Source organism: Saccostrea cucullata, unplaced genomic scaffold (assembly GCF_032062105.1).
Source record: "Saccostrea cucullata isolate Sc308-1 unplaced genomic scaffold, CSIRO_AGI_Scuc_v1 ctg13972, whole genome shotgun sequence".
Taxonomy (NCBI): Eukaryota; Metazoa; Mollusca; class Bivalvia; order Ostreida; family Ostreidae; genus Saccostrea; species Saccostrea cuccullata.
The window spans coordinates 9,581-25,235 of NW_026928823.1; the positions used below are offsets into that span (position 1 = coordinate 9,581).

At 34.3% G+C, this 15,655-nt stretch overlaps 1 protein-coding gene across 1 annotated transcript; it reads right to left on the bottom strand.

Annotated features, from left to right (window-relative positions):
• Positions 1-3,640: 3,640 nt before the first annotated feature.
• Positions 3,641-13,280, bottom strand: LOC134278833 (cholecystokinin receptor type A-like). Its single transcript, XM_062761136.1, has 2 exons — positions 13,196-13,280; positions 3,641-5,037 (listed from the first exon to the last, which is right to left on the bottom strand). Exon 2 carries the CDS (start codon positions 5,020-5,022, stop codon positions 3,940-3,942), a length of 1,083 nt encoding a protein of 360 aa, XP_062617120.1. The 5' UTR covers positions 5,023-5,037; positions 13,196-13,280; the 3' UTR covers positions 3,641-3,939.
• Positions 13,281-15,655: the final 2,375 nt, after the last annotated feature.

Below are 15,655 nucleotides of genomic sequence, written 5' to 3' on the forward strand. Positions count from 1 at the left end.
GTCAATGCATACATGTAACATTCTTAATTATATTAATTTGTTCTACATATGTAATACGTGTGCCAGAGACCTACGTTTTTAACAAAAACCTGATTACATGTAATCGCCAGCGTGCTTTAGTAGCTACCTTACCTACAGGATCTGTAACTCGCCGTTCTGAAAAAAAAAGAAAAATTGGGATGAAGGACCTACAAGAGAGTCTAGAGCCACCCATCAAAAAAAAAAAAAAAAAAAGAGGCCCATGGGCCACATCGCTCACCTGAGAAACTTTGGCCATGCTGTTTTTTTAACAGATTTCCCCCCTTTGTAATACCAGTTGTGACTACGCCCTATCCCAGGGGTCATGATTTGGACAATTTAGAATCTACACTACCACAAGATGCTTGCACGTACGTTTAAGCTTTTCTGGCCAAATGGTTCTTGAGAAGAAGATTTTCAAAGATTTTTCCATATATATTTCAATGTAAAACTTGGAGACCCCATTATGGCCCGCCCAACCCCCAGGGGTCATAATTTGGACAATTTAGAATCTACATAATTCCAGGATCCTCCAATATAAGTTTCAGCTTTTCTGGCCCAGTGGTTCTTGAGAAGAAGATTTTTAAAGTTTTTTCCTATATATTTCTATGTAAAACTTGGATTCCCTATTGTGGCCCCGCCCTACCCCCGGGGGTCATGATTTGAATAATTTAGAATCTACACTTTTCCAGAATGTTTCCACATAAGTTTCAGCTTTTCTGGCCCAGTGGTTCTTGAGAAGATTTTTAAAGTTTTTTCCTATATATTTCTATGTAAAACTTGGATATCCTATTGTGGCCCCGCCCAACCCCCAGGGGTCATGATTTGAGCAATTTAGAATCTACACTACCCCAGGATGCTTTCACATAAGTTCCAGCTTTTCTGGCCCAGTGGTTCTTGAGAAGAAGTTTTTTAATGACTCCACCCTATTTTTGTATTTTCTTAATTATCTCCCCTTAGAAGGGGATTTTGCCCTTGATTTTTACAATTTAAATTTCCCTTAACCCAAGGATGCTTTGTACTAAGTTTGGTCAAAATTGGCCCAGTGGTTCTTGAGAAGAAGTTGAAAATGTGAAAAGTTTACAGACGGACGGACAGACGGACGACGGACATCGGGTGATCAGAAAAGCTCACTTGAGCTTTCAGCTCAGGTGAGCTAAAAAACGGTAATATTCATGAAATATATGGAACATACATGTACGAACAGAATTCAAACCCAAAACGTCCATTCAAACAATACAAATCGGGAGCAAACATGGATCTCTAAAACACCAGAGGTTGGATCAAGTGCCAAGGAGGAGGCCGTATGCTCCTTGTCATGATAGGAAATAACAGAATAAATCGTCGACAAGTAAATAAATAGTCTTACAATTAATAGAAGAATACCAAGCAACGTTTGAATTGATAGATTGCTTTTGCTAACAAGGTCATAGTAACGACCATATGATGAATCTAAACGAAACTTGGGATATTCTGGATTCATCAACTTGATTGTCAGTAACTTTTAACAAATCCATACGTGGAACATGCTTTTGGGAATCAAATCAACCGAGAGCATCATATGCAGGTGATAAGGGTACATTGTTGCATAATTAAACTTATTAACTTAGCTTTCAAATTGATTGAAGGGGGGAAATTAAAATTTCAAACATGGCTATCATTGCTATGAAAACAATGAAAACAAAAATTGGTAAATGCATGAATAATAGAAGTTAAAAAAATTGAAAGCAGTTACTATAGATTACCCTGCTTTCACTTCTAATTTTCGAAATAGGCTGAGTAAGAGCGATATACACCTTTTTCTTAAAAAAAATATTATGTCTAATTTTTACTAATTTCATAAATTCAAGAAAATTCGAAAGCGCATGAAAAGCTGGGAAAAAGTAATTGAAGAACGATAAGGGAACACTAAATCAGCCATTTCTAAAAGTCACCGGTGACTGATGTATCGATAAAATTCGTGCAGCAACATCAAAAGTTGTGTAAAACACAAGGAATTGCCTGTCGGCAATGGGAATGAAATATCACAATAGGAAAAGAAACAAAATAGGTCATCTTAATCAGAGGATGCATTCTTTTGTGTAGGCTTGAATTAATTGACAGTACTCTTTATCATGATACCATGTATCATTTACTGGAAAATTGTAAAGACTCTCATGGGCTTATGATGAGGGCATTGAAATAAAGTGACTAATTGTTAGATCAATTCAAGGTGTATGATATATTTATATATTATTTATCAATTTTTATAAACTAAGAGAGCTTGAAGTTATGGGGACAAGTTGTTATATATCAATTGCTACGAATATCAATGAATTCGGGGATGGAGAGATGCATAAAATCATCAGAAATGGAATGACAATTGATTTTTTTTTTAACAAATATATTAATTTTTAAAAAGTTTTTTAATCAGAGGGAGATAACTCTTTAACAAAAGGTCAATGCCATGAATCAGAACACATGTCATTCTACTCTAACAGGAATTATGTCTAAAGATACTTAAGGAATCACTGTCTAGTAAGTATAGTATGCCAGGGCATCAACTATAGTGGGAAACGTGGGATAATGTGCATAACGGGCTTACATGCACTAGTAAATTATCCCACATTTCCCACCCTCGTTGATATCGCCCGTTATGCATGGAGAAGGATATGGAGATAATGAACAGTATTCTGTATCAAAGTCCATAAAACAATACAAAGTAGGAGCAGAGCAAACACGGACCTCCGAAACATCAGAGGTGGGATCAGGTGCCATGAAGGAGTGGGCATCCTCTGCTGACCGGTCACACCCGCTGTGTGCTTCTTTTCATGACCGGGAAATAACGGGAAAATCCGTCGTCAATTCAGTGTTTAAATAATGGACTAACAATTAGTATGAAAAACGTCAGTCAGCATTTGACTCAATGATAAACTGTATTTCCTAACAAGGTAATTGTATCGACCATAGAACTTACAAAATTATGACTTTAAAAGAGACTGTTTATATTCTTGTTTCATCAACTTGATTGTTAATAATTTAACTCGTTTTAGAAATTGTTCATACGTAGAGCATCCTGTTGCGTATCGAATCAACTGAGATATATGTACTCCGTATGCAGGTGATGAAGGTATACTGCTGCATAAGTAAGGGAAGTTGACGATAGAAAAGTTAGTCTTCACGTTTATCATATAGCTTGGTTGTTAGATTACCATTAACTTCTTTTTCAAGTAAAATATCCAAGTATGAAATAGATGTGTCAGATTCTGTGGTATATTTTATCTCAAGCTCAGCAGGATATATCGTATCGGCGAAGAAATGGAAATTACCATTGTTAATTGACAATACGTCGTCGATATATCTGAATGTCGAGTTGAAAGCAACAGCAAGTGTTTTCATCTTTTCACGCATAAGCTTTTGCACAAATTCTGCTTCATATGAATATATAAATAATCTGCTAATAACGGAGCGCAAGTGGTACTCCTTGGAATTCCAATATTATCCCACGTTAAAAATTTTAATTTACTAATAAAAAAACGTATTTGCTGTAAAAATCATTAATTTATTTTATTAAACTTATTTGTGCAATAGTTTTACAAGAACATACGTATTTATATCCTTGTTGAAAACAGGAAACACAAGATAAACTGCAAAGAAAATGTTTGCAAAATAACCACACTGAACTCAAGATTTAATTGGCTGCAATGTAAATCTTTAGTTTTTCATGAAATTAATAATCATAACAAAGTACATTGTAGGATCACTCGTCGACCATTCTATTGTGTAAAAGTTAAATAAATTTCAATAGCACCGTAAAACTGACATATTAACAAATAGAGGGAACCAAAATCATTAATAATTTAATTTAGGTGAAGGAAAATAATTTACTGTTTCTTGGGGTTAGCGGTAAGCGTGTCATTGTCTGCATAACAGACATTACATTTACATACACTTAAAGACAATTTTAAGCTGGCGTCTAAAGGCTTTGTTCATAAAAGCATATATAATAGGATTGGCTACGTTGTATGCAAAGTACATATAAAATATCACTCGATTATATCCGATTAATTGATGTGCCATCAACCAAGCAGGCAAAAATACTAAAATAAAAACAGCTGTTACGACAAATAACATTAAAGCTGTTTTGATATTGGCCACCAGCCCCCTTTCACGGATTGTCAACTGTCGAAGAAGTTCGGAATCAATGTTGTTCTTTTCATGTTTTTCATCTGAGTGCTTTCTTAAGCTCGATATCACCGATGATCGATAATCAGAAAACCAAGATTCCTTTGTAAGTGGCAGAGAACACATGGACCTCCTCTGACGTCTTCTTTTGGCCCGACGGATCAACACGGATCGATAGATAAGTCCGTATAGAATAATGACCATCACCAAAGACAGGAAAAAGAGTGCTGTGTATAGTTTCTGATAATGTAACGTGAAGGAATACGGAAGTAAAATTTCTGATGTTTTACAAACCCCAGTATACTTAACACAAGTCGTGTTAGAATTCCCACCACAGATCTGAATGTCGTAGACACTGTAGTTCAATGCTGTGATAATCCCAAGTGAAACAGCCAGACCTGCCATAGACGCGGTAATAATTTTTGCTCTTTGTGCGTTCATGAGATGTTTAAATGGATGAACAATGCAAAAGTATCTATCAAAAGCAATACCAACCATAATAAATGCAGCAAAAGGAACGTTTGAAGTTATGAAAAACATATACATTTTGCAGAATATATCGTATTTAACGTAGTACTTGAGGTATTCGATGATAATTGTATACGGCATGGCGACAATGCATGTCGTTAAGTCAGTTGTAGCAAGTGAAATGATGAAAACCGTTGCTGCCAGTTTGTGGCGCTTTCTTGTGTACACGTATAGAACTAAGGCGTTGCCTGTTGTTCCTATAACGCTGAAAAAAGTTAACATTCCTACTACTGCCACAATGGGCCCTCCATCTTCAACACTGTGCAAACTACTGCTGTTAAGAATCTCTGATGGCTTCAATGTTGTATTCATGCTTTCAGCTTATATCTGAAATAAACAAACAAGTTTCAGTTTATTTGTAAAATCGATTTTAAGTAACTCGGGTGAGCATTGTGGCCCATGGGCCTTTTGATTTCTCTTTAAATCTCATATAAGAAACTGAGAGAATGTATTGAATGTAATACTTTCAAATTGATTTCTTATTTGACCCTTCCCTATCCATAGAAACATAATCCCAACAATTTGCAATCTAACCTACATGTACCCTAGGAAGCTTCAACACGAGTTTCACCTTTTTGTAGCCAGGTGGTTCTTGAGTATAAAAAAAGAAAAAATCTCAATCCTTTCAAGGCGGAAATTTAAATCCTCTTAATCCTACATCCGATGGTCAAGATTTGAACAATCTAGAATCTACACAAGCTTGGAAAGTGTTCACATAAATGTCAAATCTCAGTGGTTCTTGAAAAGAAATTTCTTTATGACCTCTCCTTTCTTTGCATGTCTATTCTTGATTACTCAGTATCTCCTCTTGGAATGGAGCTTGGGGATTCATACTAGTATTAACAAAGACCTCTTTACCCAAGGCTTAATTTGTACCTAGTAAGGTTAAAATTGGCCATGTGGTTCTTGAGAAGATACGCAGGTATTGCATCACAATTATTTCTTTGTATCTTTGGAAGAATTCTTACGTGAATAATTTTTGTTACATGTTATGTTCAGTTGGAAATCCTATATGTATGTGGGCTTTTACAGACAAACAAAGGATATGTAAAATTTGAGCAGGAACTCTAAGCTAAATCCGTCTTATAAGTTTTTGACAAATTTAATATTTGCAATCTCTTCAAATATATTAATGTTTAATCCAACTGTGTTTTAAAGATCATGACTGAAATTAAATAATCGAATGAAAACATAATATGATAAAAGTATCGTAATGCAGTGAAACAATCAAGAATAAATCATGTTCAAAGCATATACATCCAAGGAAATATCTAGAAAACAATACTGTCAATTATCTTTTATAGCAAGATACAAAATACTTTAAAGCTCAATATGAAAAAAGCAACATGAAAATATATCATCTTACATATTTCATTGATACTGCTCGACGGAGAAAGATTTTTATGCCCCTGGATCGAAAGATCCCGAGGGTATATTGTTTTTGTCCTGTCTGTCGTTTCTCTGTTTTTCTGTCTGATATTCTCAACTTTAATCTAGCCTATAACTATTGAGTGGGCGGGGCTATGACTTTCCTATTTCACAGGTGTATTCCTTGTAACAGTGAAGACCTTTAATTTCTTTTGGAACCACCAAATTTGGCTTCTTGACCTTGAACTTTTTTCCCTTCTTTTACCCAAAAAAAATCTCACTTTGACCTTGGTAATAACTTTTCAACAGTTAGAGCTAGGAGTTACATACTTCACATGTGTATTTCTTGTGACAAGACCTGTCAGCTGGTAAAATAGTTTTGACCTTGACCTAAGAGTTTGACCAACTTCTTAAAAACTTTAACCTAAGTCGTAACAGTTAGAAATAGGGCTTCCGTACTTCACAAGTGTATTCCTTGTGACAAGAGCTTCCTTTGGGCACTAACAATTTGACCTTGACCTTTGGAATATGACATCCATTTGAGAGTATTCAACCCTCGCCATAAGCTGTACAGCTGTAATACGGGGGCATCAGTGTTTCACAAACACTTCTTGTTTTCAATGTTTTTTTTCTAAAATCCGCCATTATAGGCTCACTTTTCCCGTATGTCAAAATTAAAGACACACAGCACATAGATTCTACCATATACTAAATCTTAATTTCTTTCATTAAATTGTGCTCCTTGATAAAATAAAATCGAAAGTTAGATTTTTTTCTGTGTTTTTTTTTTTTGTATCTTCTTCCATTGTAGCGCCACTATTCCCCGGAGGTCATGATTTGATCAAACTTTGAAGATATACTGCCTTTAGATTCTAAAATATACTAAATCTGATATTTTCCATTAAATGCTTAACACCTTTGAAAACAATTTTCGAAGGAATTTTTTTTTCTTTTTTGTAGCCCCACCATTTCCCCCGGAGGCCATGATTGGAGCAAACTTGAAGATACACTGCCTTACGTGTATTCTATCCTATAAGTATGATTGATCGTTGATCTGATATTTCTGTGATTATTTTAACAGATTTCCTGTGTAAAATTTGATTTCCCATTGTAGCCCCACCAAACCTACCTGGCCATAATTTGAATAAACATGAGTTTATACTACGGATGAAAGCTTCCATATAAATAACAAGCCAATTCAGAGAATTTGTGTCTACCGCTTACGAGAATAAAAATAGATGTGTTGATCTAGAGGGTGGAGTCAATGGGAGGAGGGGGTGTCATACGAAGTTATGGTAGAAAATGTCAATGCAAAAGCGTCATGAAGTATCACTCGTAAATGAAATTTTTACACAAGAGGCCCAGGGGCCTTAAAGGTCACCTGAGTATGATTAACAACTGTCCAACAATTGAATTGCTTCATGTTTTAAACCAAAGGCCATGAAATTCGCAGTTTTGAAAGAGGCACCGTTGCTTATCATACCTATACACTTAGCGTGCTTACTTTGGTTACTTTATACCCAGAGGTAGATCAGAGTAACAAAGAGAAAATGCATTATAACCAGTTGTGCACCCCACCCCACAGGAACCACTGATCCTGGGGGCACATATTTAAAAATTCTGGAAATTTTGTCATAAATTTTATTTCATTATAAATGGTTGATTAATACCAAAGAGCAGATTTCAAAGCAATAATTTATTTTCAGACTGTGTAACCCCCCCCCCCCACCTCCCACCAAAGTAGCCCTGACCCAGGGGCCATGAAATTAACCAATTTGGAAAATGCACCTGTGATTATCATTAATATGTACTTAGATCATTGGCATAATATCAAGAAGCAAAGGAAAAGAGTTTCAAAGAATTCATGCATTTTCACAATTTCATTAGGACCCCAATTTCACACCAAAACGCCTGACCCAGAGGTCCTGAAATTCACAATTAAGAGACAGCCTTCCTCATCATAACAATTTACATAGTTCACTGGTTTAATACCTAGGAGCAGAGGATGAGATTTTTAGAGAAGTAATGTATTTTCACTATATAATCAATAGAGCCCCACCCTAACACCAGAACATCTGACCCTGGGGCCATTATATTCACAATTTTGGAAGAGACAGCCTTATTCAACATAACTATGTACATGTAATTGGTTACTTTATCTCATACCCAGGAGCAGAGAAGAAGATTTTAAAGAATTATTGTATTTACACTAAATAATCAATAGAGACCCACCCTAACCCCCGAACCCCCCCCCCCCCCCAACCCAGGGGCTCTGAAATTCACGATTTTGGAAGTGACAGCCTTCCTCATTATTACTTTATACAAAGTTCACTGTTTAATACCCAAGATCAGAGTAGATGATTTTCAAAGAATTTTTGCATTTTTACTATATAATCAATAGAGCCCCACCCTAGCACCAGAACACCTGACCCTGGAGCAATTATATTCACAATTTTGAAAGAGACAGCCTTATTCAACATAACTATGTAATTGGTAACTTTATTTGATACCCAGGAGCAGAGAAGAAGATTTTAAAGAATTGTTGTTTTTACACTAAATAATCAAGAGACCCACACTAACCCCAGAACCCCCAAATCAGGGGCTCTGAAATTCACAATTTTGGAAGTGGCAGCCTTCCTCATTATAACTTTATACAAATTCACTGGTTTAATACCCAGGATCAGAGAAGATGATTTTCAAAGAATTTATGAATTTTCACTTTATTATCAATAGAGCCCTGCCATAACACCAGAACCCCTGACCCTGGGGTCATTAAATTCAAAACTTTGAAAAAGGCAGCATTATTCAACATAACTATGTATTTGGTTTGCTTATTAAATACCTAGGAGCAAAGAAGAAATTTTTCAAAGAAATAATGTATTTTCACTATATAATCTACATGTAAATAGCCCCAACATAACAGCTAGAACCCCTGACCTTGGGGCCATGAATATCACAATTTTGGTTGAGGACTCGATGCTCATTAGATTCATACCAACAGTTTGACTGCTTGATGTCTAAGAGTATAGAAGATTTTTAAAGATTGCATTAATTTTAGTGGTTTTGGATTAACCCCTTAGGCCCCGGGGAGGCAGGGACCATGAAATTCACAATTTCCCCTTCACCCATAGATGTTTTATGCTAAAATTGGTTGAAATCGGTTGAGTGGTTGCAGAAAAGAAGCTGAACATGTTCAAATGTTAACGCACGACGCACATGCAACGCACGACGACGGACGAAAACGGATAGCAAAAGGTAACCTGAGTTTACTCAGGTGACCTAAAAACAGAATGAATTTATTACCCTGACATTTGATCTTTTGATCATAAAATTAATAGGAGTCTTACTTAGTCAATAGGAAATTCAATGTTTTGTAAAATTTCATTGCAAAAGCACAAAGGCTTCTCGAGATATCGCGCGGAAACGAAAGCGTTTCATCAGACAGAATTTATGACCTTGACCAGTTGACCACAAAACCATTTGGGGTCCTTCTTATCTTTTTTATGCCACAGGGAGTAGTTATGTCAAATAACACTGCAAAAGCTTAAAGGCATCTCGATATATCATGCGGAAATAAAGTGTTACAGAAAGACAGTTAGACGGTTACCCAAATTAATGTTCCCCACTTTCAGTGAAAACTGGGGACAAAAATGATCATGGCCTTGCTCCAGTGGGTTTTTTATGTGTAAAAAATGGTCTTGACTGGTTCACTTTATTCCTGGGGTCATGATTGATTAAAGTTAACTGTATTTCGTGTCAAACGGCGGGTGTGACAGGTCTGCTCACCCGTCCATGGTATCTGATCCCACCCCATAATGCTTTAGAAGTCTGTGTTTCTCCTGATAAGTAATGCTAGAATGGACTTTAAAGCTTAAATATGATCGTTTTGTAAACGTATTTTTTTCTATATTGTCACATGTTTCATTTTTTATGGCCCAGATGTAGGGGGTTCAGGTAACCCGACTTAGCTATGTAATTGTGCCATTTAAACGCAATTTTTTGGTGTTTATAAACGTGATTTTTGCATTGTTATTCATAATTTATCTAGAAATTAAATATAATGAATTTTTCTACATTGTTTGAACTTTCGTATGATGTGTGTTTTATGTCATTCTGAAAAGTTTGTATTAAAAATTTACCGGGTCGAAGTTGTGCTAAAATTGGATACGGGGTTTTCCCTTTTATGCACGGCACTGTAATTTTGTCTCCGCGACGTTGATAGCGTCATTTTGATTGGATTTCCGGGAGGCGATTTTTAAGGAATTAACGACATTGACCTATCATACGAAAGCTTACATTTTGAAGATTAACATTGTTATTGTTGCATCATGCAATGTGCAGAAGTTTATGTTTTTCAAAGGAAAGAGGTCAATTTTACTACGGTAAGTAATCGAAATATTTTTATGCAACATACACTATTAGAAAGCTGAGAAAATTTCATATCAGAATATTGTGGTTCTGTAATCATCTCGGAAAATAATTCACCCGGATTTCATTCAAAAGACTGGCAACTTTTGAACAGTTTCTAAGTACCTTTAAATTCATGCACACTTTTGTATCGTAAAACGTGAGATTAAATAATTTTGGACATTGGAAAAAAATCTATGAAAACTGTGATTATTTCCTACTACATAACATATACAGAGACCTATATATATGCTAGTTAACGATCCCTGATATAAATGTACAAATTTGATTCTGCAGCCTGGATTTTCTGAATTTTGAAATACTGTCTGTTTAATAAATGAATAACCCGAAGTTCAAATGTGATAAAAGAAAATATTTCTTCATTGTTTTACTTATAACTATAAAATATTTATAATTTTGTTTGTGAACATGATACTTTGTGTGTATATACAGTTAGACTTCGGGAAAGTGCTAGAATCATTCCATATCATGATTATGGTACCCGCCTGCGGCCGGTAGTAGCAGAAATCTGAGAGAAATTAACACTCAACTTTTCCAGGAAGCATGGATAATACAGAGTGTATATACAATGATTGATTGAAACCGAAATTTGATATCATGTATTTTAAAGATCTATGTTAATTTAAAAATAAAGTTGTGAATTAATTGTAGTAAATTCTTTTTTCCCATTTTTTGCCATTTTCATAATATTGACATATCTTGCTTTATGTAGTAACTTTTAGTGACCATATTTTTTCTCCTTATTTTAATAAATCTTTTAAAAGTAATAAATTGTAAATAATTCATAAAATTTCATTATTTAATGATTTTGAAAGTATGTTTTTAATAAGACTGTATGACTATTTTTACTATTGGCGGCCATATTGGATATTTTATATTTTTTAGCTGAAAACAGAAAATTAGGGCTTGCATATACCTTTCCGAAAATGATCGTTTTGTAAAAAATACGTATTTTTTTTCCTTTCATGTGCCATCTCGTATGTATAGAAATTTTCTTACATAAAATAGCAGTCACAACATGTTTCATTTTTTATGGCCCAGATGTTCTTGACAAGATTTTTTAAATCATCTCACTCAATTGCTTGTTTTTTCTTAATTATCTCTCCTTGAAAAAGGAAATTACCCTTTAAATTCCTTTTACCCAAGAATAATTTGTGCAAGGTTGAAATACATTGGACCGAATGATTCTGAAGAATATGAAATTGTGTGGTGAAAAGTTTACGATCAAAACGAAGATAACAGTAGATTCATAAACGGACGAAGTTTGATGAGAAAAAACGTTCTCTTGATCGAGTCTTCCGCTTAGGTGAGCTACATAGTTCATCGTAAAACTCATAACACTGTGGTTTTTAATAAACGTTTTCCCTACATATCAGAATCTATTTTATCTTTTTGTTTTTAGTAGCAGTATTTTATTTAAACGTGTATCTATTAATAAACCTTTCTTTTCTTAAAAATAGAAGAGTACTTAATCTAATAAAGAGTACTCCGATATCAAATATTATATTAAAATAAGGATATGAAACCTTTCTATCATCTATGAACGAGACCTTAGTGGGACATCACTAATCTCAAAAGTTTTCACACGGATTTCAAATCGAAAAGAAGATTAATACTAGTAGAAAACCTGATTTTAAAAGTAAATTGTGGTATACAGATGCTGAAATCAATAGGGTTTTTCTAGTTTTATGCAAATACCGAGTATAAACACTGAGATTACTTTTAGTAACTTAATAACTTTCTCTGTTTGATCTTTTGAGAATAACATCCCATTGATATTTTTTTTTGTAACAGAATACAGTTAGGAACATTTATGAACAATCCTCTTGAGTTCAGATTTTCCAAAATCTGTAAACAGCATCTCTATTAACAACCTTTTATTGACCTCTGATAAGGTATCTGATTTGCCTGGAGATTCCAGAAATGGAAATATGTATTCCTGTGTAAAGTAAATAAAGCATTCAGGATACCCCATAGTAACTTGATGAAATTTGCCTCAAAATACATCGCTGACGTTATTTTGTTCTAAAGTTTGATACTTAGTACAGCTGTATATTATAAAATTAAATTTACTTGGTCTTGTATGGTGACTTGTTTCTGCTAGCGCTACCTACAATGCAACCTTATTTATTTTAACCTGCACGTAATTATGTAGACATGCGACTTTATTTTATCAACATGTAAAATAGTTATGTTGACATGCAAGTTACTCATCTCGTTAGAGAAGCTTATTTTAATGTTTGTAGAACAAAAAAACATCAGATTGATTATAATTCTTGCTCATTAATCTGTTAATTGCTACACGAAGCTGATTATTTTGCTGTTTTAGATATATACATGGAACCTGATCTCATGTCTGATGTTTTAGAGGTCCGTGTTTGCATTGCTTCAAATTTGTATTTGTTTAATGAACTTTTAGCTTTAATATGTATTGTTCATTTCATGCAAAAAGATTATTTTATAGAAAATAATTTTTCTTCATTTATAGCATATAAAACTAGGACACACTGACACTTGATTTAATCAAGCGTTTAGAGTTTTAATATTTTTTAAAATGATAATAAAATGACAATTAATGATTAAATTAAGATAATTATATAGAGCATTCTTTTAAAGAAATAAGTTTGTTGAAAAACTAAAAAAAAAAAAAAGAAAAGGAAATAATAACAGACAGATAAATACATCTCACCTTAGAGCAGACGATGCAATCATTCCTCGAAAGACAAGAAAAGAATAGAAACACTTAAGACGCTAACACAATCGTAAATCACACAACGGCTATATGTTTTATAAGAACAAAAAGTGAGCACAGACACAAATCTGCTCTATTGCAAGATCGTGAGTTGTAGTTACAGAAACTTTAATATTAATAATATATGCTTTAGCGATGCAAAGGTGGTATTGATCTTTGGCACTTTAGATTGTGTTAGAGTCACTCGGAGGACACTCGGCCGTCATCATGTAATAGATGTGCACGAGCCTTTTATGAGACAGATTGATTCGGCATCAACACTTCATGACAAAGTATATAGGAGGACTACTTTAATACATCAGTATTGAATTTAATCTCTTTTGTGTAGTTTTGTCATAAATTGATGTGAGAGAGCAGATGTATTGAAAAGAACATCAGAAAGGTGTTGGTAATTATATAAGAGGTTAATTATCAAAAGGGAATATCTCCAGTAGGTATTTAATTAAGAATAAGATTTTTTATGCCCTTGGATCGAAAGATCCCGGGGATATATCTGTCTGTTTGTCAACTTTAACCTTGCTCATAACTATTGCACTGTCAAGGGTACATGTAAGTGTATACCGGCCACTTCAGTCTACGTCCTAATCCAGAAATGTAAATTACCATCGCAGGAATAGTGTTTCACAAACACATCTTGTTTTTACATAATCAAATACATGGTTAGCTTCAACTGGTCAAATAATTATAATTGAAAAATAAGAAATTCTTCAATTTATAATACAAAGGTACTACAATCAATATTCCCTTTAATTTAAAAAATACAAAGTCTTTGTAGAAATTTGCAGGATATGATTATCAAATATTGATATACGTACAATTTCAACAAAGGATATCTAGACCTTAGTTTTTTGATAAGAAATTCCTTTACTATTAGAATTATTTATGATTTTCTATGGCATGAGATAAGGCTACGCACAATGACATTCGCTAGTGGAATACAAATTGTGTGATCAAGTTGAGCGCATATTGTCAATAAATCGTCATGGAAAGATATGTGTGGTTTGTCATAAAACAGTAAACAATGTCAGGAAAAAAGATTTGAAAGTTTGAGAAAAAAAAATTAAATACGACCACAAGGCTGTGAAGTCTTTTTTCAGCGTGGTAGTTATAAGGGGAGACTATGGCAGTGCGTGAAAGAAATTGGAAGAGTCAAAACTAAACAACGAAAGAAAACCGTTCAAACTAAAAAGGACGCTATTTTAGGGGATATTATGTTTCTCTCTCTCTCTCTCTTTCCCAAAAGAAAGAAATTCGTGGAAAAAAAAGGGGGGCAGAATTTTAAAGTGAACACTTCTATTAGCTTGCGATTTTTCTTTGAAAAAAAAACTGGGCAAGCCACCACTTCGTCTATGATACTACAATACTTGTACTTACCAAATTGAGAAATCGAACCTTTTTTTAAGAAAGAAGACGTGTAATATAGTGCAATAATTACAATGATAAAATGTTGACAAAAATATTAGAACATGCAGTTAGAATTTCTTGGAAATGGTTCACATTGCAATCATTGCAAGTACATGTATAAATGCTGTCGACTAGTTTTGAAGTTTTCCTCGTAATATTTCTTTTATAATGTAAATTATTAATCAGTTATATATATTTTTTTCCATTTTATAATATAAACCATTTAGCCGTCAAGTGACTGTTGATAGGAACATGATTTTCTCTATCTTGTCATCACGATTTGCTAATTATGGCTTGTTGGAACTAAAGAAACAGCTGAGTGATTGTCAGTTACATCCTGTGGCTTTCCCGATCCGTTGTAAGAGTTTTGAATAAGTAAAGAATTGTGATCATTTATAGGAAAGAAAGACACAAGGATTTTGTGCAAATATCCTGGAGTTCCAATGATACAGAGAATTATTTGAAATGCCGTGAATTATTTTATGTTTCGAAAAACCAATACTACAAAAACCATAAGGCTCTGAAATTCAGTTTACAAATCGAGTTGATGGATAGAATTGTGGAAACATATTTTTGTTAATATGCATAAAAACCTTGTGTACCGAAACTAAAACACTACTCAAAATTAATGACTTCTTTTATTATCATCATTTCAAAATGCCCTTATCAACTGCGAGATTGATCTTTGTAAAAGAAAAAAATAGCTATAGTTCCTTCGCGAAGCGCTTGGCACTTAGAAGTGATACGTTTTTAAGTCATATCCGGAAGACCCAAGACTCACTTCTTATGTCGAGCGCTTGGCGAAGGAACAGTCACTACCTATGTTTACGTCTTAGGTTCAACGCGGTCCGCGAAAGAGAATCGAACTCGGGCCTCCCGTTCACGAAGCGAACACTCTACCATTAGGTTACCGTGACCGGTCCACTTAAACGTGAAAGGATCCTTTGAGGCATTGACAAGGTAGAGAAGAGAGCCCAGACTTCACATAGGCTT

Coding starts and splice junctions, on each gene's coding strand:
- LOC134278833 (XM_062761136.1), bottom strand. CDS start 5,022: ATGAATACAACATTGAAGCCATCAGAGATTCTTAACAGCAGTAGTTTG.